Source organism: Nerophis ophidion, linkage group LG05 (genome assembly GCF_033978795.1).
Source record: "Nerophis ophidion isolate RoL-2023_Sa linkage group LG05, RoL_Noph_v1.0, whole genome shotgun sequence".
NCBI lineage: Eukaryota > Metazoa > Chordata > Actinopteri > Syngnathiformes > Syngnathidae > Nerophis > Nerophis ophidion.
Window position 1 is genome coordinate 80,486,997 of NC_084615.1, and position 27,608 is coordinate 80,514,604.

The following is a 27,608-nucleotide window of genomic DNA, read 5'->3' on the forward strand; positions in this document are numbered from 1 at the left end:
AGGGGCTGTAAAGAATGACGTAAAATTTGATTGGCAGTTTGCTGTGAAGTTAAGTATTTTTATGGATATTTATTTAGACAAAAACATGTTTGGAAAGTATGATAATTTACTATAATATTTTTTGCAATATTTGATACTATAAAAACTTTAAAAGGTGTGCAATATCAAGCAGTACATCTATTATTTTCAGTCGAAATGAAAAAAAGGAATTACATTTAGTAAGATAATATTAAGTACTTTATAGAGATGTACGATAATGGCTTTTTTGTCAATATCCGATATTGTCCAACTCTTAATTACCGATTCCGATATCAACCGATACTGACATATACAGTCGTGGAATTAACACAATATGCCTAATTTTGTTGTGACGCCCCGCTGGATGCATTTAACAATGTAACTTTACCAGGAATTGATTAATGTGGACCCCGACTTAAACAAGTTGAAAAACTTATTAGGGTGTTTCCATTTAGTGGTCAATTGTACGAAATATGTACTATACTGTGCAATCTACTAATAAAAGTTTCAATCAATCAATCAAAAACGAGGTTTTCCAAAATAAGAGTACAACTTCAACTCCAGTTATGAAAAGAAAAATGCCAACATAGCACTGCCATATTTATTATTAAAGTCACAAAATGCATTATTTTTTTAACATGCCTCAAAACAGCTTGGGATTTGGGACATGCTCTCCCTGAGAGAATCCTGATACCCACTACAACAGGGGTGTCCAAACTTTTTCCACTGAGGACCACACACAGAAAAATTAAAACATGCGGGGGCTGTTTTGATATTTTTCATTTTCAAACCATAACAAAATATATGGATTCTTTTTTTTTTTACCTTTAGGACTCCCAGGGACCATAGAGGGTCTCCGTCATTAACATGTTAAAAATAAGTCAAATTATTATTTTAATTTTTTATGTAACGCTTACAGTAAATCTGTATATACATTTCAGGTTGATATAAAGTAAAAAAAAAAAGGTTTTATGCCTTTTCTGTCAAAGACAACTTTGTTTTTTACAATAAAACTGAAATATGCAGTATTTCCCCCATTGCCCAAAACATTCAGAAAGCAATGTTTGATCTGAAGTATATGGAGCCCTAAAAGATCAATGATGCAGGACAACATTGATTTAAATGTATTATTTCTGAGTAATCACAGTGAAAACATAAATAAAATCCCACTAAATATCTTTGGGATCCAAAAGTTCCCCCGCTCATAAAGTGATACATTTTTATTATTTGTTTTACTTTCAACACTTAAGGTACGAGATCAACTTCAGATATATTTGTCGATTTTACGTTTGAAATATTATTTTGTTGGCAACCACACAGTATATGCACATAATATTTTCCACATAAAACATTATGAAGTGAAACAGTTGAAGTAATTGGAGCATTAAATAGGTCAATATGTCATTATAAAAAATAAAAAATAAAAAACTTTTTTTTTAGCATTGGCAATAAGAGCACAATAAAGAAAAACAAACAGCCTGCATGGCAGCTTTGTGTCAACATTGCAACTTTTCCCCGTTAGATTTCACCTCATTCTACTTTTTTTTTTTGTGTTTTATTTATTTTTGCAATAGCATTTCAAAAATGTGTGGCGGGCCACTGAACAATTGGCTGCGGGCCACAAATGGCCCCTGGGCCGGACTTTGGACACCCTTGCACTACAACTGTGGGAAATACTTTACTTTGACTTTCACAAAGTGCATTATTTTCTTTTTTTTTTAACATGCCTCCAAACAAATGCTACAAAAACAATGAAGGCACACAGCTTCAGTCTGGATTATACTACGTCCGTGTTTTACCGGATACGTACCGCGCCGTACAGAGGCGTTTTAAAAAGTCATTCATTTTACTTCTTGAAACCGATCATTTCCAATATTACATTTTAAAGCATTTATCAGCCGATAATATATAATTAATATTATCGGACATCTATACTACTTGGGCTTCACGGTGGAAGAGAGGTTAGTGTGTCTAACTCACAATACAAGGTCCTGCAGTCCTGGGTTCAATCCCGGGCTCGGGATCTTTCTGTGTGGAGTTAGCATGTTCTCCCCGTGAATGCATGGGTTCCCTCCGGGTACTCCGGCTTCCTCCCACCTCCAAAGACATGCACCTGGGGATAGGTTGATTGGCAACACTAAATGGTCCCTAGTGTGTGAATGTTGTCTGTCTATCTGTGTTGGCCCTGCGATGAGGTGGCGACTTGTCCAGGGTGTACCGCGCCTTCCGCCCGATTGTAGCTGAGATAGGCGCCAGCGCCCCCCGCGACCCCAAAAGGGAATAAGCGGTAAAAAATGGATGGATCTATAGTAGTGTATCATTTCCAAGTGTTTTGGGCCAGCTAAAATGATGTCACGGGCCAGATGTGGCCCCCGGGCCTTGAGTTTGTTTGACACCTGTGGTTTAACATCTATATTATCTGCAATGAGTATAGATTGTAGGTAAATGTTTCCATAAATCTACTGCTTTCTTAATTAGTAGAACACCATTTTTCGAAAGAGTTTTCTTTTGTGTTTCGTCATTAACTGGATTCAACAGTAGCTCTGTTTTTACTATTGCTTTACAATGGGATGTATACATTTGAGGTATTACAGCGATGCATGCAAACTACAGTCTATCATGGTGATACTTTGCCGATAGCCACAATAAAAGTGCTCGCACAAGGTGATTATCTACAACATCAGCGTAACAGTATGGCCTGTCATTTTACTTTCACTCTGTTAGACCTTTTGACCCTCAATAAAACATTCATTACTTCCTCCACCTCTGGAAGAAAGCATACACATCTTGATAAGGCCCCATTGCAAGATCCATCCATCCATCCATTTTCTACCGCTTATTCCCTTTCGGGGTCGCGGGGGGCGCTGGCGCCTATCTCAGCTACAATCGGGCGGAAGGCGGGGTACACCCTGGACAAGTCGCCACCTCATCGCAGGGCCAACACAGATAGACAGACAACATTCACACTCACATTCACACACTAAATTGGCCATTGCAAGATGCACATTTAAAAATAAGGTAACACAAATCTAATTAACATGGAGCACCCATTCAATTTTGCAATACATTAAAATAATTGTATGTTCGGTTACCAGCTTAAGCACTTGGTTAGGAAACAAGCACTCAAAGCGGACTCAGCTAGACTGGCTCAAAGTAATGTTACAATTTTCCACGACACCAAAGCAAGAACATGGCGGTCGACAGTACGAACCCCGTTTCCATATGAGTTGGGAAATTGTATTAGATGTAAATATAAACGGAATACAATGATTTGCAAATCCTTTTCAACACATATTCAATTGAATGCACTACAAAGACAAGATATTTGATGTTCAAACTCACCTGCACACCTGTCGGATGTTCCAAATAAGTGTTTGATGAGCATTCCTCAACTTTATCAGTATTTATTGACACCTTTCCCAACTTTTTTGTGACGGGTTGCTGGCATCAAATTCTAAAATGAAATGATTATTTACAAAAAAAATAATGTTTATCAGTTTGAACATCAAATATGTTGTCTTTGTAGCATATTCAACTGAATATGGGTTTAAAATGATTTGCAAATCATTGTATTCCGTTTATATTCAACACAATTTCTAACACAATTTCCCAACTCATATGGAAACGGGGTTTGTACATTAAAGCTCCACTTTTTAAAACATCCTAGCTTGCAGCTAATTTTACATGGGATTTGAAATAGACATGCTACCTATTAGCATTAGCGATTTTACAGGGCGATTTCAACGCTTCTGGGAATGCAAATGACAGCTAAAATGCACGTTACCATCAAACAACTGGTGTGTAATTAGTACAATACTTACAATTCATACTATTTTTCAGACTTAAAACAAAAGACTGGCACATTCAACTCAATGGCAAAGACTACTTCCTGGCTAAGGCAACACACCGTATTCTATACACTACTGCCAAGTAATGTCTTGGTATTGCCACTGCATGCAAAGTAAACTTTATAATACAAACCCCGTTTCCATATGAGTTGGGAAATTGTGTTAGATGTAAATATTAACAGAATACAATGATTTGCAAATCCTTTTAAACCCATATTCAGTCGAATATGCTACAAAGACAACATATTTGATGTCTCCTCAGTTCCCAAACGTTTATTGAGGGTTGTTAAAAGAAAAGGTGATGTAACACAGTGGTGAACATGCCCTTTCCCAACTACTTTGGCACGTGTTGCAGCCATTTTAATTATTATTTGCAAAAAAAAAAAAAGTTTATGAGTTTGACACATCAAATATCTTGTCTTTGTAGTGCATTCTATTGAATATGGGTTGAAAAGGATTTGCAAATCATTGTATTTCGTTTATATTTACATCTAACACAATTTTCCAACTCATATGGAAACAGGGTTTGTACTTGCAAATGAGACGCAGAAGTTTAAAAAACCAGATAAAACAATTAGACAGCATAGCCATCCATTTTTCCACTGCTTGTCCCTTTCGGGGTCCCTGGAGCCTATCTCAGCTACATTCGGGCGGAAGGTTTGTGTACACCCTGGACAAGTCTCCACCTCATCACAGCACAGCACAGCACAGCACAGCTTAGCATTAAATGTTAACTAAAATAAATGACTTTTTAAAATATTAATATGTATTAACACGTTTGAATACATACAAAAATACCAACATTTGTACCGTTTAATACTGGTATCGATTTTCAGGTACCGGGAATTGGTCCTGTATCGATTTAAAAGTAAAAGATCCCCGTCCCTAGTGGTGGTGATGCAGGTGTGGCCTACCTTTTTTTGGCAGTTAAAAGCATGTGACATGGTCCACATGACTGGGAGGGCAAGCTGGGTGAAGATAGGGGGTCAATGCACTAAAGTCGCTCGAAAGAGCGGGCCAGGTGAGTCTCAGGTAAGGCGTGACGTCGTCATTGTACTTTTGAACTCTTCGGTTGTAAATCTATAAAGGTGTGTACCTGCTCCTCAGGTAGCCGGCCAGTGTGTGTGTACGTGTGTGTGTGGAGCCTGCGGGGAGAGAAAAGAAGAGTTGCTCGGAACAAAACGGCTAAAATGCTCCGGGAGGTTTAGGTGGTTTACCTGAGAACAAAACTGCTGGTTGCCAGCATGTACCCCAACTCCCAGCCGGCCAGACATCCGGCCCAGACTCTGCCTGTTAACAGCCAGTACATGGCGCACTCGTATGACCTCGCCGCCTACCATCACATGACGGGAGTGGGTGATCCTTCTGGAAGTACCTGGAACACAGTTTACCGGGAGGAGTACCCCTACAGCTTCCCAGGTTCCAGCCCCGGCCCCGGGCAGGTAAACTTCACCACTGCGGAGTTGAGCGGCACGCCCACCACCACTGGAGTTGGGGGAGGAGGAAGCCTCGCTCCCTACAACCTTTTCACCAGTCCGGACCCTTTCGTCACCAGGAGGAGACCCCTTGAGCAGGTCAAGCCTTCTGCACCTTCAGGTGGGACATTTTTGTCATCAGAATATAAACTTTATTCATTTTGATTTGGGGCTGATAAAACATGTTTTTGTATTCATAAAGTGGATTACACAACATATACATTATATATATATACATATACACATACACACACAATATATATAAAAATGTATACGTATATACACATACATTTATACATATATATACACACACTACATTATATATATATATATATATATATATATATATATATATATTATATATATATATATATATATATATATATATACACACACACACACACATTTATACATACTGTATATACACACTCACATTGTATTTGTATATATTTATATGTATATGCATATACAGTATACACACCCATTTATACATATATACATACATATGTACACAAACTATATATATATATATATATATATATATATATATATATATATATACACACACACATATATACTGTATATATACACACACACACACATTATACAATATACATACATTTATACATATATACACACATTTATACATACATACCGGTACATAAATATTTACACTTATACATACATATATATTATATATATATATATAGGTGTGGGAAAAAAATCACAAGACTACTTCATCTCTACAGATCTGTTTCATGAGGGGTTCCCTCAATCATCAGGAAATTTTCTCCTGATGATCTGTAGAGATGAAGTAGTCTTGTGATTTTTTTCCCACACCTACATATTGCGCTCTACCACGGTATCGAGCACTATTCTCTGGATAATCCAATCAAGACATATATATATATATATATATATATATATATTATATATATATATATATATATATATGTACACGCACATATGTATACACACATTTATACATATATATACACTTATACTTATACATTATATTTGTACACAAACATATACATAGATAAATGATAAATGATAAATGGGTTGTACTTGTATAGCGCTTTTCTACCTTCAAGGTACTCAAAGCGCTTTGACACTACTTCCACATTTACCCATTCACACACACATTCACACACTGATGGAGGGAGCTGCCATGCAAGGCGCCAACCAGCACCCATCAGGAGCAAGGGTGAAGTGTCTTGCTCAGGACACAACGGACGTGACAAGGTTGGTTCTAGGTGGGATTTGAACCAGTGACCCTCGGGTTGCGTACGGCCACTCTCCCACTGCGCCACGCCGTCACACAAAAGATACACAAATTGATATAGACATTTTTGTATACACACATATACATATATATATACATACACACACAAACATATACACACACATATATATATATATATATATATATATATATATATATATATATATATATATATATATATATATATATATATATATATATAAATAACCATTATTATACTTTTAAGTTCAATATTTTTTATAAACATACATTTTTACCTAAATTGCATCTTTTTATTATAGAAAAAATTATCATTAAGCCAAATACATTACAAGAAACACTACTGTACTTTTTATTCACAGTATCTGAAATATTACAACATGTTAATTTATTAATTTGTGTACAGTTTATGTGTAAATATAAGAAAGTAATGAAATATTTACATAAATTTCACAACTGAATGACTGTTCTGTATTTAATATAAGATTTGAGCTGCCTACTCTTCCAGGAACTATACTGTACCCCTACTGTATTAATAGTATCTATTTCGGTATCATAATATGTATATAAATACAATAAAGTATGCAACCATTTTGTATTATTTTATTGTATCAAAAAAATATGATTATACCGGAAACACATATAGATGAAATAGACATGAAATATTTGCCCAAATACAAGTTATTTAACCAAAGATTTTCTGAAATTTAATTGGAATTAAAGGCCTACTGAAATGAGATGTTCTTATTTAAACGGGGATAGCAGCTCCATTCTGTGTGTCATACTTCATCACTTCGCAATATTGCCATATTTTTGCTGAAAGGATTTAGTAGAGAACATTGATGATAAACTTCCCAACTTTTGGTCACTAATAAAAAAGCCTTGCCTGTACCGGAAGTAGCAGACGATGTGCGCGTGATGTCACCGGTGTGAGGGCTCCTCACATCTGAACATTGTTTACAATCATGGCCACCATCAGCGAGAGCGATTCGGACCGAGAGAGCGACAATTTCCCCATTAATTTGAGCGAGGATGAAAGATTCGTGGATGAGGATAATAAGAGTGAAGGACTAGAAGAAAAAATAAATAGTTTAAAAGGTGACAGCAGTGAGAGCGATTCAGATGTTATTAGACACATTTACTAGGATAATTCTGGAAAATCCCTTATCTGCCTATTGTGTCGCTAGTGTTTTAGTGAGATTATATAGTACCTGAATGTCGGAGGGGTGTGGCCACGGGTGTGTTGACCGCCAGTGTCTCTGAGGGAAGCCACGCAGCTGCAGCAGGACACAAGCTCCGCTGATGTCTCCGGCAAGAGCCGACTTATTACCACAATTTTCATACCGAAACCTGCGGGTTGACATGTGGTCGGGAACCATGTTCGCTTGACCGCTCTGTTCCATAGTAAAGCTTCACCTTTAGGAATTTTAAACAGGGTGTGTTTGTGATGCTCAAGGCAGCTGCAATCCACCGCTTCCCACCTCCATCTTTCTTCTTTGAGTTCTCAATTATTAATTGAACAAACTGCAAAAGATTCAGCAACACAGATGTCCAGAATACTGTGTAATTATGCGATTAAAGGCCTACTGAAAGCCACTACTAGCGACCACGCAGTCTGATAGTTTATATATCAATGATGAAATATTAACATTGCAACACATGACAATACGCCCGCTTTAGTTTACTAAATTACATTTTTAAGTTTCCCGCGGAGTTTCTTGGTGAAAACGTTGCGGAATGATGACGCATGTTTGTGACGTCTCGGGTTGTAGCGGACATATTAGCCCAGCACCATTTACGGCTAAAAGTCGTCTCTTTTCATCGCATACTTACACAGTATTTTGGACATCTGTGTTGCTGAATCTGTTTGCAATTTGTTCAATTAATAATGGAGACTATAAATAAGAATCCTGTTGGTGGAAAGAGGTGGATTGCAGCTGTCTTTAGCAACACAAACACAGCCGATGTTTCTTTGTTTGTTGTGAAACTTTAACACAGAACGGTCAAGCCAACATGTTTCTCTACGTCAACCAGCAAGTTTTTGAATGGGAAAATTGTGATATTAAGTCGGCTCTTACCGGAGACTTCAGTGGATTATGCGACCTCCTCCTGCAGCTGTCAAAAAGGCAGCTGTGATCTTGGCTTCCCCATTGGCTTCTCTCAGAGACACTGGCGCTCACCGCAGCCCTCCGACTTTCAGGTATGACTTTATAATCTCACTAAAACACTAGTAACTCAATAAGCAGATAAGGGATTTTCCAGAATTATCCTAGTAAATGTGTCTAATAACATCTGAATCCCTCACACTGCCGTTGCCTTTTTTTGTGTGTGTTTCACTCTAACTTTCCTCATCCACAAATCTTTCAACGTCGCTCAAATTAATGGGGAACTCGTCGCTTTCTCGGTCCGAATTACACTTGCTGCTGGTGGCCATGATTGTAAACAATGTTCAGATGTGAGGAGCAACCAGTGACATCACGCGCACATCGTCTGCTACTTCCGGTACAGGCAAGGCTTTTTTATTAGCGACCAAAAGTTGCGAACTTTATCGTGGATGTTCTCTACTAAATCCTTTCAGCAAAAATATGGCAATATCACGGAATGATTAAGTATGACACATATAATGGACCTGCTATCCCTGTTTAAATAAGAACATCTCATTTCAGTAGGCCTATAAAGTATCAGACTGGTTAGTGTGGCCTTCAGTAGGTCTTTAAACGATGTCAAATATAGCTACAAATGAGGCATGATGACGCAATATGTACATACAGCTAGCCTAAATAGCATGTTAGCATCGATTAGCATGCAGTCATGCACTGAGCAAATGTACCTAATTAGCACGCCACACAAGTCAATAACATCAACAAAGCTTACCTTTGTGCATTTACACACATCCTGAAAAGTTTGGTGGACAAAATGAGACAAAGAAGGAGTAGCATAAAACACGTCTTACTATGGCAGCGTCGAACAAAGTTGAACATGGAAACGAACTAAGGTGCATTCAAGGACCGCCGAAATTAGTAGGACAAAACATTCCTGGCTGAGATGTTCTTTTTTTAAACGGGGATAGCAGGTCCATTCTATGTGTTATACTTGATCATTTCGCGATATTGCCATAGTTTTGCTGAAAGGATTTAGTAGAGAACGTCGACGATAAAGTTCCCAAGCCTTGCCTTTACCGGAAGTAGCAGACGATGACGTCACAAGGGTGAGGGCTCCTCACGTCCTCACATTGTTTATAATGGGAGCCTCCAGCAGCAAGAGCTATTCGGACCGAGAAAACGACAATTTCCCCATTAATTTGAGTGAAGATGAAAGATTCGTGGATGAGGATATTGACAGCGGAGGACTAGGAAAAAATAAAACATTTAAAAAAAAGTAAAAAAAAAAAAAAGGCGATTGCATCGGGACGGATTCAGATGTTTGTAGACACATTTACTAAGATAATTCTGGGAAATCCCTTATCTTTCTATTTTGTTGCTAGTGTTTTAGTGAGATTAAATAGTACCTGATAGTCGGAGGGGTGTGTCTTTCTATGTTGACTTCTCTATTATTAATTGAACAAATTGCAAAAGATTCAGTAACACAGATGTCCAGAACACTGTTTAATTGCGCGATGAAAAGAGACGACTTTTAGCCGCAAATGGTGCTGCGCTAATATTTCCTGAAAGTCCGTGACGTCATGCGTACACGTCATCATTCCGCGACGTTTTCAACAAGAAACTCCACAAGAAATGTAAAATTGCAATTTAGTAAACTAAAGCGGCCGTATTGGCATGTGTTGCAATGTTAATATTTCATCATTGATGTATAAACTATCAGACTGCGTGGTGGCTAGTAGTGGCTTTCAGTAGGCCTTTAATATAAACAATGGGATTTCTAACAATTAGGGACGTTTGTGTCATGTTTGCTCTCTTACAGACACAATATTAAAACAGACACAATATTAAAACAAAAATGATATTTTTCCACCATTTTTTCCATTATCATCCATTTTTAAAATGTATGAAGGGCCCCTGGTGTGGACAGACAACAGGCGGAATTACTTCTGCGCGTTACAATTAATTACAAAACTGTGAAATATCAAAAGAATGTTGATTGGGAGTCCTGAAGATTGTTCATCCACTGGAACTCGCCTCGTTCTGCAACTTCCTTCAAATGCTCACAGTCACACCAAAGTGGCCCAAATTGGATTTTTTTGCGATGTGATTTTTTTTCCGGCTGACTGTTTACACTGCAAGTAAAATGTGAGTTTTATCAGACTCCAGTGTAAAGGCGCACTGGCCCCAAAGTGGCCTCGACGTCGCATGCACGCTCACTTACAGTACATAAAGTGAAAACTAAGGAAGTTGACCGGGAGGAAGTCGCTACTACTACAAAATAAAATAAAGGTTGCAAACCCTTAAAAATGTGTAAATTAAAGCAACATAATGTATGAATGGATGTATATTGTGTAATGTATTTGTCAGGAGTTGGACTATGGGATTGTTTGTTTTTCCAACTCAACGAAAATTGGCATGAGCGAGACGTGAATATGAGTACATGTTTATTCCTACGAAACAACTTTCAAACAAAAGGCGCGCACGAGGGCGGAGAACAAACTTAACTAGAGAACAAAAACTAGCACTATGGCATGACTATAGACAAAACAAACAAAACTCAACAACTGTGACATAACAAAAATCAAACAACTTACATGGCATGAGCAGGAGGGAAACTAGGCATGGCATGGCATGAAAGGAGTTGAGGGGTAAAGTCGCCAGGATGACTTCCTGGCAACTTCTGGTTTAAATAATAGCTATGGTGATTACAAACAGGTGTGAGACATGAAGACAGGGGTGTGACATGAAGACAAGGTGGAAACTAATGAGTTGTTATGGAAATAAGAAAAAAACAAGGTAGTGGAGGAACAAGAACTGAATGTCCAAAAAACCAAACCAAACATGACCAAAACAAAACATGAACCCCGTGGGCGTGACAATATTTGGGAGGTTTGTAATCTTTTTATCGCTGTTAAGTAGAGCATGTGGACCCCGACTTAAACAGGTTGAAAAACTTGTCACTGACAGTTTGGTTATGTTTGAGTTTTCCTCTGTTTGTTTTATTTCCTGTCAGCTTTCTTATTTTGGTTCAGTTTCCTGTGTGTCTCCGTGAGCACTGTTTCCCTCACCTGTCCCTGACTGGTAGTCTGGCACACCTGGTGACAATTGTAAATCAGGCCACTATTTAAGACCTGCCTCACCCTCCAGTCAGGGCTGGAGTATTGTTTGGTGTAAGCTGTGGACTGTTTACTGTCTTCTTGTTTCTTCATTTCCTGGTTCCTGTTCCCTTTTTCCAGTCTGCCTGTTCCTGGTTTGTGTTTTTCCTGAATTTGGACATTAAATCATGTTTTCCTGCACCAAGCCTGCCATCTCGACATCTTCGGCTTCGTCACCACCATTACTTGACAGAACACTCCAGCCAAATACGAACACCAAGATGCAGAGATGGCAGGCTTGGTGCAGGAAAACATGATTTAATGTCCAAAATTCAGGAAAAACGCAAACCAGGAACCAGGAACAGGCGAACTGGAAACAGGAAACAAGGAACAAGAAGACAGCAAACAGTCCACAGCTTACAGCAAACAATACTCCAGCCCTGACTGGAGGGCGAGGCCGGCATAAATAGTGGCCTGATTGGCAATTTCCACCCTGTGCGCCAGACTGACACTCAGGGAAAGGTGAGGGAAAACAGCGCTCAGTTGCCGACTTCCGGGAACTGGTATGGGTCGAATGTGGGCGGAAATCTGGAGACAATGTATTCCTTGAGCAGCCTTTCGAAGCACTTCATTATGATGGTGGTGAGTGCCACCGAGCTGTAATCATTGAGGGAGGAGATTGTGGGGTTTTTAGGTACTTGAATGATCGTGGCCGTCTTAAAACAAGACGGTACCACAGCCTGGGTCAGCGAGGTGTTGAGGATGTCTGTGAGAACCCCAGCCAGCTGGTCTGCACATCCCTTAAGCACCTTGCCCGGAATGTCATCAGGTCCTGCTGCTTTCCGGGGGTTCACTCTCCTCAGGGTTTTCCACTGTGTCCAGGTTGAGCGGCTGCTCATCAGGGCGAGGGATGGATTTCCTCGCCGGAGTGGCGTTAAGTGCCTTAAACCTTGCAAGGTGGTTGTTTAGGTCACTAAGGAAGCTGGCTCTGTTGTCACAGGGACGGGGATGGAAACAACTTTATAGTTCGTGATGACTTGTATGTCCTGCCACATTCGTCTAGTGTTTGTGGGGTTCTCGAAGAAGTCCTGCACTTTCTGACTGTGAGCACGCTTTGCAACCCTAGTGCTCACACTTCCTCTAGAAGGCCTTACGGACAACAAATCATGATCTGATTGGCTATCGTAATTATCTATCAACTGTATGTGCCCGTTCACTTACATTGCACGGACGCCCGCATTGTTGATTATGAAGGGTCCGGGCAGATTTGGTACAGCATGGCAACATAAACTCGCTGAATTCTGATTGGATGCACTCTCAAACCAAAATCAACAGCACTGGAAGGAGCATAATATGCGGGAAGAGAATATGAATAATTTTATTAGATTAGATTAGATCAGATAGTAGTTTATTTATTCCTTCAGGAGAGTTCCTTCAGGAAAATTAAAATTTTCAGCACAATCCCATTCAAGATCAGACAAACATTACAGGGAGACAGAACAGGATCGCTGACGGGTCTGCCGGCTTCCAGCGCCCCTTACAAAAAAGATGAGATACAAGTAAACAAGTGGGGGGAATGGGAGAAAAAAATAGAAGATTAAAATAAAATAAAATATAATAAAAAAATCGGTCTAAGCCTGGGCCCCTGGAGAGGTGGTCTAGACTGAGGCCAAGGGGAAAAAAAAACAACAACTCATATTCATAGCACACATCCCTCTTACATGTGTGTAAGAGGGAAACATCAAACATCAAAGAACACAAAGGACATGAAAGACATTAAAGCCGCAGATACAAGCAGACACTTCGACATACAGCTATGAATAAAAAGTAAAAGAAAGATATCCACTGTGGTGGCCTCTGCAGTGTTCCACGCCATCGTCCGCTGGGGTGGAGAGAGCATGGCCAGAGACAGGAGCAGACCCAATAAAGCAACCAAGAGAGCCGACTCCTTTTATATATTTAGGGAAAGTAAATAAAAAATACTTTTATCTTTAATTATGATTATGATTTCTGGTTATGTTAGGCCAGCAGAGAAGGCCTTGCTGGCCCTGACGGCACAACACTGGCCTATTATTTTCACACCATTGACTATTGATGCACCGGAAATACGGTCATCTTGAATAGAAAAAACGAAACCGGATGTCGTGATGAAATATCCATTTCCGCTGGCGACTTCGTCTTTCCGGCGCACACAATTGAGGTAGCTTGCCCAAAGCAGACAAAAAAAATCACATTCATGTCGCAATCATACTTGCCAACCTTGAGACCTCCGAATTCGGGAGATAAATAATCTGTTCATGAAAATATGTATATATATATATATATATATATATATATATATACATATGCCCTGCGATGAGGTGGCGACTTGTCCAGGGTGTACACCGCCTTCCGCCCGAATGTAGCTGACATAGGCACCAGGGCCCCCTGCGATCCCAAAGGGAATAAGCGGTAGAAAAATGGATGGATATATATATATATATATATATATATATAAAAACCGTTCATGAATGAGTATATCCGTTCGACCACCGTGCTCAATGGAGAAGTCTGATCTACAAAATTTGCAGGCAGCATATCCCTTCACCTTCGAGCTGTCCTGGATGAACTGAAATTCTTGTTTCCAATCATTTTGGAACTTGCAAGCGTACTTCTTCTTCTTGTCTGTCGTCGCCACGTCTCTTCTCCGTTCTTCTGCTTCGTCTCTGTTTTTGGACATTACTACTTGCCGTAGTTTTGAAGCAATGCATGATGGGAATGCGGATGTTGTTTGTCAGTGTATTAATGTGCCGGCTGGAATAAACACAAGCTGAGAAATAGCTCTGTGCCTGCCTACTTCAGTGGTTAGAGCAGCAGTCCCAAAACTACGGCCCGCGGGCCGGGTACGGCCCACCAGCGTCCAAAATCCGGCCCGCGGGAAATCCCAAGTTAAAAAAAAAAAAAAAATTATATTATTTTATGACTTGTCCAGGGTGTACGCCGCCTTCCGCCCGATTGTAGCTGAGATAGGCACCAGCGCCCCCCGTGACCCCAAAGGGAATAAGCGGTAGAAAAATGGATTGATGGATATATTATTTTATTTTTTATTTGAATTTTTTTTAAATCCGTCCTTTCTAATCCATTTTACTCTCCTAACCATTTGGGGAAATCATATTGTCGAAAAATGCATTTCCCCATCGATAAAGTGACATCATCCATGGCAAGTGCGCACTCTTTCAGTCAATTAGTGCGCGAGGAATATATATACACTATAAAATCAGTAACACTTTTTATATTTTCCTTTCTTTGTTTTATATTGTAGCAACATGGTGGTTAACGTTTTGGAGGCTTGTGTATGCATGATCATGATATATATGATCATGATATATATATATATATATATATATATATATGTATATATATATATATATATATATATATATATATATATATATATATATATATATGTATATATATATATATATATATATATATATACATATACATACATACATACATACACACAGCCCGGCCCCCAGCCAAATTGTTTTAACCCAATGCGGCCCCCGAGTCAAAAGGTTTGGGGACCCCTGGGTTAGATTGTCCGCCCTGAGATCCAAAGGTCATAAGTTCAAACCCCGGCCGAGTCATACCAAAGACTATAAAAAAGGAACCCATTACCTCCCTGCTTGGCACTCAGCATCAAGGGTTGGAATTGTGGGTTAAATCACCAAAAATGATTCTTGGGCGCGGCCACCGCTGCTGCCCACTGCTCCCCTCACCTCCCAGGAGGTGATCAAGGGTGATGGGTCAAACGCAGACAATAATTTCACCACACCTTGTGTGTGTGTGACAATCATTGGTACTTTAATTTTAAGGGTTATAGATACAGCTATGGATAAGGGAGACATATATAATAGTCTCTTTTTCAGGTGAGAGAGGACGCTAAAAGCAGTGCCTTTAAGGCATGCCCCCAATGTTGTTGTCTGTGTGGAAATCGGGAGATATTCGGGAGAATGGTTGCCCCGGGGGGCTTCACGGTGGAAGAGGGGTTAGTGCGTCTGCCTCTCAATACGAAGTTCCTGCAGTCCTGGGTTCAAAACCAGGCTCGGGATCTTCCTGTGTGGAGTTTGCATGTTCTCCCCGTGAATGCGTGGGTTCCCTTCGGGTACTCCGGCTTCCTCCCACTTCCAAATACATGCACCTGGGGATAGGTTGATTGGCAACACTAAATGGTCCCTAGTGTGTGAATGTTGTCTGTCTATCTGTGTTGGTCCTGCGATGAGGTGGCGACTTGTCCAGGGTGTACCCCGCCTTCCGCCCGATTGTAGCTGAGATAGGCGCCAGCGCCCCCCGCGACCCCAAAAGGGAATAAGCGGTAGAAAATGGATGGATGGATGGTTGCCCCGGGAGATTTTCGGGACGGGCACTGAAATTTGGGACTCTCCCGGGAAAATCGGGAGGGTTGGCATGTATGGTCGCAATCAGGCCGCCTTGAAAAGATCAGATTCGAAACGGATTCTGGACTACCTCCGGAAGTGGCCTGAATCCGATGCAAAAAGATCAGATGTGAAGCGCTTTGAAGCGTTTAGACTTGCAAAAAAAATTCTGATCAGTGTCACTTGAAGGCATAAAAAAATCGGATTTGGTGGGCAGTGTAAACGCTGTCAAAGGGGCCTGGATCTGATGCCAAAAGATCAGATTTGAAGCACTTTTAAGTGTCGAGACTGGCAAAAAAAAATCTGATCTGTGTCATTTGAGGGCAAAAAAATAAGACTTGGTTTGCAGTGTACATGGGGCCTCCAAGTGGACAATAAAAGCAGAAATAAGATTCTGGTAGGTTTAATCATACTTTAATCTTGACGAGCTAATTTCTAATACTACATCAGAGCTAATTTTGGCAAGGCCCATGATGCAACTATCGATCTGTTAAGTTATGATGCATAATCTTTGGGATGGTGTCATATTTCCTGACATAGTGTTCTGCAATGAGGTGATGAAACGTCCTAATTTGTTTATTTAGACCAGGGGTCAGGAAACTTTTTGGCTGAGAGAGCCATGAAAGCCAAATGTATTTCCGTGAGAGCCGTATAATATTTTTAACACTAAATACAACTGTTAGGTTCAAACACTGATAACATCTATTGAACAGACAAGAAGCAAGGAATTAAACAGAGACAGGATTCAATTAAGCTCAATGAGGAGAAAGGTGTAGAGCTGTACCCTTGCACAGTGTCGTCCCACACTCTGACAAGACAATTCTACACCTCCTCTTTCATTTGGACTTTCCCTGATTACAACAACTAAATGCGTGCATCTTTTATTCTTTTTAATAACATTGTTATTCTGAGGCTAACCAATAATAAATCAAATACTTTTGACCATTAACGCGACACCTTGAACAGGTGCGGTAGATGGATTAAAATGCATGAGAATGTTTTATATTTTGGAGGTTATTTTTCAACACTGTGATTACCAGCAAAATTATTATTTACTTATCGTGTTAAGCAACGTTAGCTAAGATTGATCTGAGAGCCAGATGTGGTCATCAAAAGAGTCAAATCTGGCTCGAGAGCCATAGGTTCCCTTCCCCTGACTTAGACTGGAAAAAAAGTGTCTGAAGGAGGTGCACGCCAATGGGAAAATAAAGAAGAGGATGTTGGATTGTTTATGTTGATGAATGTATGTTGTAGGGTTGTCCCGATGCCAATATTTTGGTACCTGTACCAGTAGCAAAATGTATTTCGATACTTTTTTAAATAAAGGCCACCACTAAAAAATGGCATTATTGTCTGTATTTTGACAAAAAAATCTTAGTTTACATTAAACATATGTTTCTTATTGCAATGTTGTCCTTAAATAAAATAGTGAACATACCAGACAACTTGTCTTTTGGTAGTAAGTAAACAAACAAAGGCTCCTATTTATTCTGCTGACATATGCAGTAACATATCGTGTCATTTTTTATTCTGTTACTTTATCAACATTTTTAAGGACAAGTGGTAAAAAATGCTTACAGTCTAACCCAGTGTTTTTCAACCTTTTTGGAGCATTTTTTGCTTTGAAAAAATCTGGAGGCACACCACCAGCAGAACATTCAAAAACAAAACTCAGTTGACAATAAAAAGTCGCTGTTGCAATTGTTGTATCTGACTTTAAAGCAGGCCTGGACAATTACTTTGACTCGGGGGCCACATTTAAAGAAAAAAATGTGTCTGGGGGCCGGAATATTTATTTTTAGGAACACTAATACAAAACCTTCCAAAAATGTCTGATTGAATGCTAAAATCCTTATGAGAGACCGCCTTAAAAATTGTAATGTTATTTTAACTTTTTCTATGAACGATAAAACACTGAATATTTACAAAATATGAATGTCACACCGCCTTTCGATCGACATATTTTAGAATAGAGTTAAACGCGACAAAAATGCAACAAACACTGAAATATGATTGTGAAAGGTACAAAATAAACCCAACTACAATCTGATACATCTGATATATCACTAAGCTTTAGAACTTTGTTGTTAAAATCTCCTTCTGTGTCTGTGGAAACGCTCCCCGCCCACACTGCTTGGTGCCTCATCTGAGCTGCTGTGACTTACATGACCATAGTAACTAATTAGATTACCATAGTAACTAATTATATTACCATAGTAACTAATTACATGAGCATAGTAACTAATTAGATGACCATATAGCAACTGGTATATCATCCAAAAGCGCAGATTCTTAACCATTGAAAAACTTTGCATAGTTCAAGACTTACGGTCATTAGAAAACATGACTGCACATCATCATGGCAGCTCCACTTTCAAACCTTAAAATATGTAAAAAAAAGTATTTGGGAATGTACTGCGGGCCAGAGTGAAAAGCTTAACGGGCCGCATGTGGCCCCTAGGCCTTAATTTGCCCAAGTCTGCTTTAAACCACAACCAAGCATGCATCAATATAGCTCTTGTCTCAAAGTAGGTGTACTTTCACCAGCTGTCACATCACGCCCTGACTTATTTGGAGTGTGTAGTGTTTTAGTTCTTGTCTTGCGCTCCTACTTTGGTGGCTTTTTCTCTTTTTTTGGTATTTTCCTGTAGCAGTTTCATGTCTTCCTTTGAGCGATATTTTACGCATCTACTTTGTTTTAGCGACAAGAATATTTCCGTTTGTTTTTATCCTTTTTTGTGGGGACATTGTTGATTGTCATGTCATGTTTGGATGTACTTTGTGGACGCCGTCTTTGCTACACAGTAAGTCTTTGCTGTCGTCCAGCATTCTGTTTTTGTTTACTTTGCAGCCAGTTCAGTTTTAATTTTGTTCTGCATAGCCTTCCTTAAGCTTCAATGCCTTTTCTTAGGGGCACTCACATTTTTGTTTATTTTTGGTATAAGCCTTAGACACCTTTTTACCTCAACCCTGCCTCCCGCTGTTTCCGACATCTACAAAGCAATTAGCTATTTACTGCCATTTACTGATATGGAAGATTATTACATGGTTACTCTACTGACCTCTAGACAGCCCCGACACTCAACAACAACACATCATTTGCAGACTATAATTAATGGTTTGCAAACATATTTTAAACCAAAATAAGTGAAATTAGATAATCTCCCACGGCACACCAGACTGTATCTCGCGGCACCAGAGGTGGGTAGTAACGCGCTACATTTACTCCGTTACATCTACTTGAGTAACTTTTGGGATAAAATGTACTTCTAAGAGTAGTTTTTATGCAACATACTTTTACTTTTACTTGAGTATATTTATAGAGAAGAAACGCTACTTTTACTCCGTTCTATTTATCTACAATCAGCTCGTTACTCGCTTCTTTTTTTTTTTATCAATCTGTTAATGCTCGCTTTGTTTGTTTTGATTTAGTCAGACACACATTCAAAGTAGGATCTATCACATGCCTGCGTTTCACCAATCAAATGCAGTCACTGGTGACGTTGGACCAATCAAACAAAACCAGGCGGTCACATGACTGTCACACGTCGAATCCGACCTAAAAAAGTTTAAAACCTTATTGGGGTGTTACCATTTAGTGCTCAATTGTACAGAATATGTACTGTACTGTGCAATCTACTAATACAAGTTTCAATCCATCAATCAAAAGTGTAAAGGAAAAAAGACACTTTTTATTTCAACCGTACTTCCCGTCAAAAGCCTAAAGACTGATCGCACAGTTCCTGTCTTCACAATAAAAGTGCCGCTCCATCGCGCCTGCGTTAACAAAATAAGAGTCTCCGAAAGCCAGCGCAAACAAGCTAGCAAGCTACGGAGTTTGCCGCCAATGTATTTCTTGTAAAGTGTATAAAAACCAATATGGAAGCTGGACAAATAAGATGCCAAAAACCAACGACTTTCATGTGGTATTAGACAGAAAAGAGGAACTTTTTTTCTCCTCCATTTGAAAATGTGGACATTATCAGCACTATACTGTCTGATTCCAATCAATACGAGTCATCAGAATCAGGTAATACACCAACTTATATTCTTGTCTTCATGAAAGATAGGAATCTATATGTTAAACATGCATGTATATTCATTAAAACACCTTCAACATGCAAACAAAAACGGCAAAATAAATAACTATAAATTATATACTGTATATATATATATATATATATATATATATATATATATAAGTGAATCATATTTATATAGCGCTTTTCCTCTAGTGACTCAAAGCGCTTTACATAGTGAAACCCAATCTGTAAGTTACATTCAAACCAGTGTTGGTGGCACTGGGGGCAGGTGGGTAAAGTGACTTGCCCAAGGACACAACGGTAGTGATATATATATATATATATATATATATATATATATATATATATATATATATATATATATATATATATATATATATATATATATATGATATGTGTGTGTATGTATATATGAGGTAGATCACCTCAACTTGGTCATTTATTAAGTAATAGATTAACGTTGAAAAACTTATTGGGGTGTTACCATTTAGTGGTCAATTGTAGGGAATATGTACTGTACTGTGCTATCTACTAATAAACGTTTCAATCAATCAAATCAATGAATGCCTACTGAGCCTATGGTGCTGTTAAGTTATTGTGGCTCAATTTGCCTTAATTTTTTAATTTTAATGTATTATTATTTAATACATATTATTGTTTTAGTTGCTTAAGAGATATTCCTGGCTCTGAATTTGCTCATTGCGATTTTTATGTTTTTGTGCATTACTTGTTGCCGTCATCATTAAAGGAACAGGTTACTCATCAGTTACTCAGTACTTGAGTAGTTTTTTCACAACATACTTTTTACTTTTACTCAAGTAAATATTTGGGTGACTACTCCTTACTTTTACTTGAGTAATACATCTGTAAAGTAACAGTACTCTTACTTGAGTACAATTTCTGGCTCCTCTACCCACCTGTGCACGGCACAGTGGTTGAAAAACACAAGTCTAACCAACAGTTTGACAACAGTACAGTTTGACTTCTCGAGTGTACTTTGTCGTGTGAAAAGCGTACTAATAATGTCTGTAACTTACTGTTTGGTTGGCGACGTCAATTTTTTTTACTCAATGGAGCTGTCACATGACCCTCACTAACAGCCAGTATTTCAACATATATTCATACCCTGAGTCGAGTCACACGCACACACATCCATCAAGCTTATTTCCGCCTCTCCCTTCCGCAAGCCGGCGTGGGACGTGAAGGCAAAGCTAACAAAAGAGGCGCTGGAGGCCGCCAAAGGGTCGCTCCCCCACCCTCTGCGGGTGACAGCCCGGCGAGATAATGCAGCTGAGGGAGGCCGCGGTGCGCAGACTGAACCCGCGTACACGTCTACACGTTCCCTCCACTGTGTGCCGTGGCGTCGCACAAGATTTCCCGATCAATAACGGACTCGCCCTCGCCTGCGAGTGTGTGTGTGCGCCAATGAATGTGTAATGCCTGTGTAAACACCGCGGGCGGCGATAAGAAAAAAAGTCCTGTTGCAATGAACTTGAGAGTCTTTACATTAGATAGAGTTAGTGTGATTAATAGAAATGATGGCTCTTTAAGTGGCGCCTGAACTTGAACGCTGCAAAAAGTCGTCTGCTTGGCTGCACCACGTGTGACTCACCGGCGCTGCCTTTCTTTCGTTTCGCTCGCTTGTTTTCAATAAAGAGTAGAGATTCGTTTCTCATGCGTGTAAATATTTACGTGTAAGGCCATGTTGGAGCGGTTTCCTTTCATATGCTATTGCTTATATTCGGAATCAGGATGAGAAATACTTTATTAATCCCAGATGGGAAATTGACATTATATGACAGGGAGACAGAACAGGATCGCTGACGGATCTGACAACTTCCAGCGACCCTTACAGAAACAGGTTGAAACCGGTAAACCGTCCATCCATCCATCCATCTGCTTCCGCTTATCCGAGGTCGGGTCCCGGGGGCACTAGCCTAAGCAGGGAAGCCCAGACTTCCCTCTCCCCAGCCGCTTCGTCTAGCTCCCCCCGAAGGATCCCGAGGCGTTCCCACGTGTTTTATGCCACTCCCTTGTCTCAATTTGTCCACCAAACGTTTTATGCTGTGCATGAATGCACAAAAGTTGAGCTTTGTTGATTGTATTGATTTGCCGGAGGCATATTTGGTCAATCCATGACTGCAAGCTAATGGATGCTAATATGCTATTTAGGCTAGCTGTATGTACATATTGCATCATTATGCCTCGTTTGCTGGTATATGTGAGCTCAATTAATTCCTTTACTTATGTCCTCTCAGTATTTATTTTATATTTGCATGTGCAGGACAAAAAAAACAACCCAAAAAACAAATCAAACTCCTTCAGAAGACTCGACTAGTTTGCAAACGCTACAATCCGAAAATGCATAGCAATTGGGTATTGATATCATGGGGCGATTATACATCATACATCATACATGTACAAACCCCGTTTCCATATGAGTTGGGAAATTGTGTTCGATGTAAATATAAACAGAATACAATGATTTGCAAATCCTTTTCAAGCCATATTCAGTTGAATATGCTACAAAGACAAAATTTTTTTTTTCCAAAATGGCGCTGCTGTAGTGGCTGCTGTAGGCAAGAGCTCTGTGCTCTTGTGTCATCCTTTTGTGTTTCCCTCTTGTTTTCATGTGTTATTATATTTTTTTGCATTTTGGTCCGGGACCCTTTGGGACTGTGTGACAAGGGGTGGCACTTTCGTGACCTCTGTGGTGCTTTTTTTTTTTGTGGACTTCTGGATCTGCCTCCAGGGAGCCTTTTGGCCATGGAGACCAGCTGCAGGGTCTCTGCCACACCAGAGTCTGTTTGGATGTACTGGAGGAGATGCGGATGAGGGGACAGGGCTGCGGAGCTAGCACTGAGCTACTGGGACGGAGAGGCTTTGCGGTGTCTTGACTGGGTGAGCAGGTGTCGGACACCTCAGTCACCTTGGACGTATCATCGCTCATCCATGCGGACTGGACACTGGCCGAGAGTGGAGTCGGCTGTCTTGGTTGCCTTGTTGGGTCTGCTTCTGTCTCTGACCATGCTCCCTCCACCCCAGCGGACGATGGCGTGCAACACCGCAGAGGCCACCACAGTGTATATGTTTATTTTACTTTTTATTCATAGCTGTAAGTAGAAGTGTCTGGTTGTATCTGCTGCTTTAATGTCTTTAATGTCCTCTGTGTTCTTTGATGTTTGATGTTTCCCTCTTACACAAATGGAAGAGGGATGTGTACTATGGCTATGAGTTGTTGTTTTATTTATTTATTATTATTATTTTTTCCCTTGGCCTCAGTCTGCACCCCCACTCCAGGGCCTAGGCTAAGACCGATTTTTTAATTTAATTTTAATCTTCTATTTTTTTCTTCCCACCCCCCTTGTTTACCTGTATGTCATCTTTTTTTGTAAGGGGCGCTGGAAGCCGGCAGACCCGTCAGCGATCCTGTTCTGTCTCCCTGTAATGTTTGTCTGATCTTCAATGGGATTGTGCTGAAAATTGTAATTTTCCTGAAGGAACTCTCCTGACGGAATAAATAAAGTACTATCTATCTATCTATCTATTTGATGTTCAAACTCATAAACATTTTTTTTTGCAAATAATCATTAACTTTAGAATTTGATGCCAGCAACACGTGACAAAGAAGTTGGGAAAGGTGGCAATAAATACTGATAAAGTTGAGGAATGCTCATCAAACACTTATTTGGAACATCCCACAGGTGTGCAGGCTAATTGGGAACAGGTGGGTGCCATGATTGGCTATAAAAACAGCTTCCCAAAAAATGCTCAGTCTTTCACAAGAAAGGATGGGGCGAGGTACACCCCTTTGTCCACAACTGCGTGAGCAAATAGTCAAACAGTTTAAGAACAACCTTTCTCAAAGTGCAATTGCGATAACTTTAGGGATTTCAACATCTACGCTCCATAATATCATCAAAAGGTTCAGATAATCTGGAGAAATCACTCCATGTAAGCGACATGGCCGGAAACCAACATTGAATGACCATGACCTTTGATCCCTCAGAAGGCACTGTATCAAAAACCGACATCAATCTCCAAAGGATCAATCAATCAATCAATCAATGTTTACTTATATAGCCCTAAATCACTAGTGTCTCAAAGGGCTGCACAAACCACCACGACATCCTCGGTAGGCCCACATAAGGGCAAGGAAAACTCACACCCAGTGGGACATCGGTGACAATAATGATCCAGTGGGACGTCTGTGACAATAATGATTATGAGAACCTTAGAGAGGAGGAAAGCAATGGATGTCGAGCGGGTCTAACATGATACTGTGAAAGTTCAATCCACAATGGATCCAACACAGTCGCGAGAGTCCAGTCCAAAGCGGTTCCAACTCAGCAGCGAGAGTCCCGTTCACAGCGGAGCCAGCAGGAAACCATCCCAAGCGGAGGCGGATCAGCAGCGCAGAGATGTCCCCAGCCGATACACAGGCAAGCAGTACATGGCCACCGGATCGGACCGGACCCCCTCCACAGGGGAGAGTGGGACATAGAAGAAAAAGAAAAGAAACAGCAGATCAACTGGTCTAAAAAGGGAGTCTATTTAAAGGCTACAGTATACAAATGAGTTTTAAGGTGAGACTTAAATGCTTCTACTGAGGTGGCATCTCGAACTGTTACCGGGAGGGCATTCCAGAGTACTGGAGCCCGAACGGAAAACGCTCTATAGCCCGCAGACTTTTTTTGGGCTTTGGGAATCACTAACAAGCCGGAATCCTTTGAACGCAGATTTCTTGCCGGGACATATGGTACAATACAATCGGCAAGATAGGATGGAGCTAGACCGTGTAGTATTTTATACGTAAGTAGTAAAACCTTAAAGTCACATCTTAAGTGCACAGGAAGCCAGTGCAGGTGAGCCAGTACAGGCGTAATGTGATCAAACTTTCTTGTTCTTGTCAAAAGTCTAGCAGCCGCATTTTGTACCAACTGTAATCTTTTAATGCTAGACATGGGGAGACCCGAAAATAATACGTTACAGTAGTCGAGGCGAGACGTAACAAACGCATGGATAATGATCTCAGCGTCCTTAGTGGACAGAATGGAGCGAATTTTAGCGATATTACGGAGATGAAAGAAGGCCGTTTTAGTAACGCTTTTAATGTGTGCCTCAAAGGAGAGAGTTGGGTCGAAGATAATACCCAGATTCTTTACCGTGTCGCCTTGTTTAATTGTTTGGTTGTCAAATGTTAGAGTTGTATTATTAAATAGAGTTCGGTGTCTAGCAGGACCGATAATCAGCATTTCCGTTTTTTTGGCATTGAGTTGCAAAAAGTTAGCGGACATCCATTGTTTAATTTCATTAAGACACGCCTCCAGCTGACTACAATCCGGCGTGTTGGTCAGCTTTAGGGGCATGTAGAGTTGGGTGTCATCAGCATAACAGTGAAAGCTAACACCGTATTTGCGTATGATGTCACCTAGCGGCAGCATGTAGATACTGAAGAGTGCAGGGCCAAGGACCGAACCCTGGGGAACTCCACACGTTACCTTAACGTAGTCCGAGGTCACATTGTTATGGGAGACACACTGCATTCTATCAGTAAGATAAGAGTTAAACCAAGACAGGGCTAAGTCTGACATACCAATTCGTGTTTTGATACGTTCTAATAAAATATTATGATCGACGGTATCGAAAGCAGCGCTAAGATCGAGGAGCAGCAACATAGATGACGCATCAGAATCCATCGTTAGCAATAGATCATTAGTCATTTTTGCGAGGGCTGTCTCCGTCGAGTGATTTGCCCTGAAACCGGATTGAAAGGTTTCACATAGATTGTTAGACGCTAAGTGTTCATTTAACTGCTCCGCAACAATTTTTTCGAGGATTTTTGAAATAAAGGGAAGGTGAGACACCGGTCGGTAGTTTACCATGAGGTCAGGATCGAGGTTAGGTCTTTTAAGAAGAGGATGAATAACCGCTTTTTTGAATGCTAGGGGAACAGTGCCCGAGGAAAGTGATAAGTTTATAATATTTAGCACTGATGGACCTAATAATACAAAGAGCTCCTTGATCAGTTTCCCAGGAAGAGGGTCAAGTAAACATGTTGTTTGTTTTATTCCATTTACACGTTGTAACAATTCCTCTAATGTTATTTCCTCAAAACGAGAGAAACTATTTTGGAGGGCAGTATCCGCCGTATATACAATCGTGTCAGTGTTAATAGAACCCCGTTGTAGCTGGGACGCATTGTCTTTAATCTCCTTTCTAATGACTTCAATTTTCTTACTAAAGAATTGCATAAAGTCATCAGCTGAGTGGGTGGAGCTACTGGAAGGAGTCCCTTGTTGGGTAAGCGATGCTACCGTACTAAACAAAAATTTAGGATCGTTTTTATTACGGTGGATGAGATTTGAGTAATAATTAGCTTTAGCTAAGGTAAGCATGCGTTTATAAGTTATTAAACCATCACTAAATGCTTGATGGTGCACCTCAAGTTTAGTCGTGCGCCATTTGCGTTCCAGCTTTCTGCATAATAATTTCTGAGCTCTAGTTTCTTCTGTAAACCACGGGGTGCGCTTTTTTGGAGCCTTTTTTAACTTTAGCGGTGCTATGTTATCAATGGTTTCGCGCAGGGCGTCGTTAAAGTTGTTAGTGAGGTTATCAATAGAGCCCACATACTTTGGGAATGGTGCCATTACCGAGGGCAGTAGGTCAGCAAGAGTTGTCGTTGTGGCCGTATTAATGTTGCGGCTGCTATAGCAGTTATTATTATTATTAGTTTGACGAACATGCGTCTGAACCTCGAATTTTATAAGGTAATGATCGGACAATACTTTAGTATACGGGAGTATCGTAACTTTGGAAGCGGTGATACCCCTGACAAGCACTAGGTCTATCGTATTACCGTTGCGATGCGTGGGTTCATTTATTATTTGTGTGAGACCACAGCTATCAATTATAGTCTGGAGCGCTACGCACGGTGGGTCCGATGGGGTATTCATATGGATATTAAAGTCCCCCATTATGATTATATTATCGGCGTGTGTCACTAGATCAGCAACGAACTCTGAGAATTCATTGATAAAGTCCGAACAGGGCCCTGGGGGGCGGTAGATAACAGCCAGGTGTAGAGGCAGCGGTGTGACAGACCTCATAGTAAGCACCTCAAACGATTTATATTTATTATTTATGTTAGGACTAAGGTTAAAGTTTTCGTTGTATATTAGTGCGACCCCCCCACCCCTTTTAAGCGGACGGGCAATATGCGCATGTGTAAAGTTAGGAGGACATGCCTCATTTAGCGCAAAAAAGTCGTTTGGTTTAAGCCAGGTTTCACTGAGACCGATGACGTTAAGATTGTTGTCTCTGATAATATCATTAACTAACAACG

At 40.1% G+C, this 27,608-nt stretch overlaps 1 protein-coding gene across 1 annotated transcript in view; it reads left to right on the forward strand.

The window, feature by feature from the left end:
- The first annotated feature begins 4,998 nt into the window (after window positions 1-4,998).
- The window catches only part of cdx1a (caudal type homeobox 1a), a 35,905-nt gene continuing 13,295 nt past the window's right edge, over window positions 4,999-27,608 (forward strand). Inside the window, exon 1 of the mRNA XM_061899614.1 lies at window positions 4,999-5,462. Coding sequence (XP_061755598.1) covers window positions 5,111-5,462 — 352 coding nt within the window. The 5' untranslated portion in view covers window positions 4,999-5,110. The remainder of the gene's footprint in view (window positions 5,463-27,608) is intronic.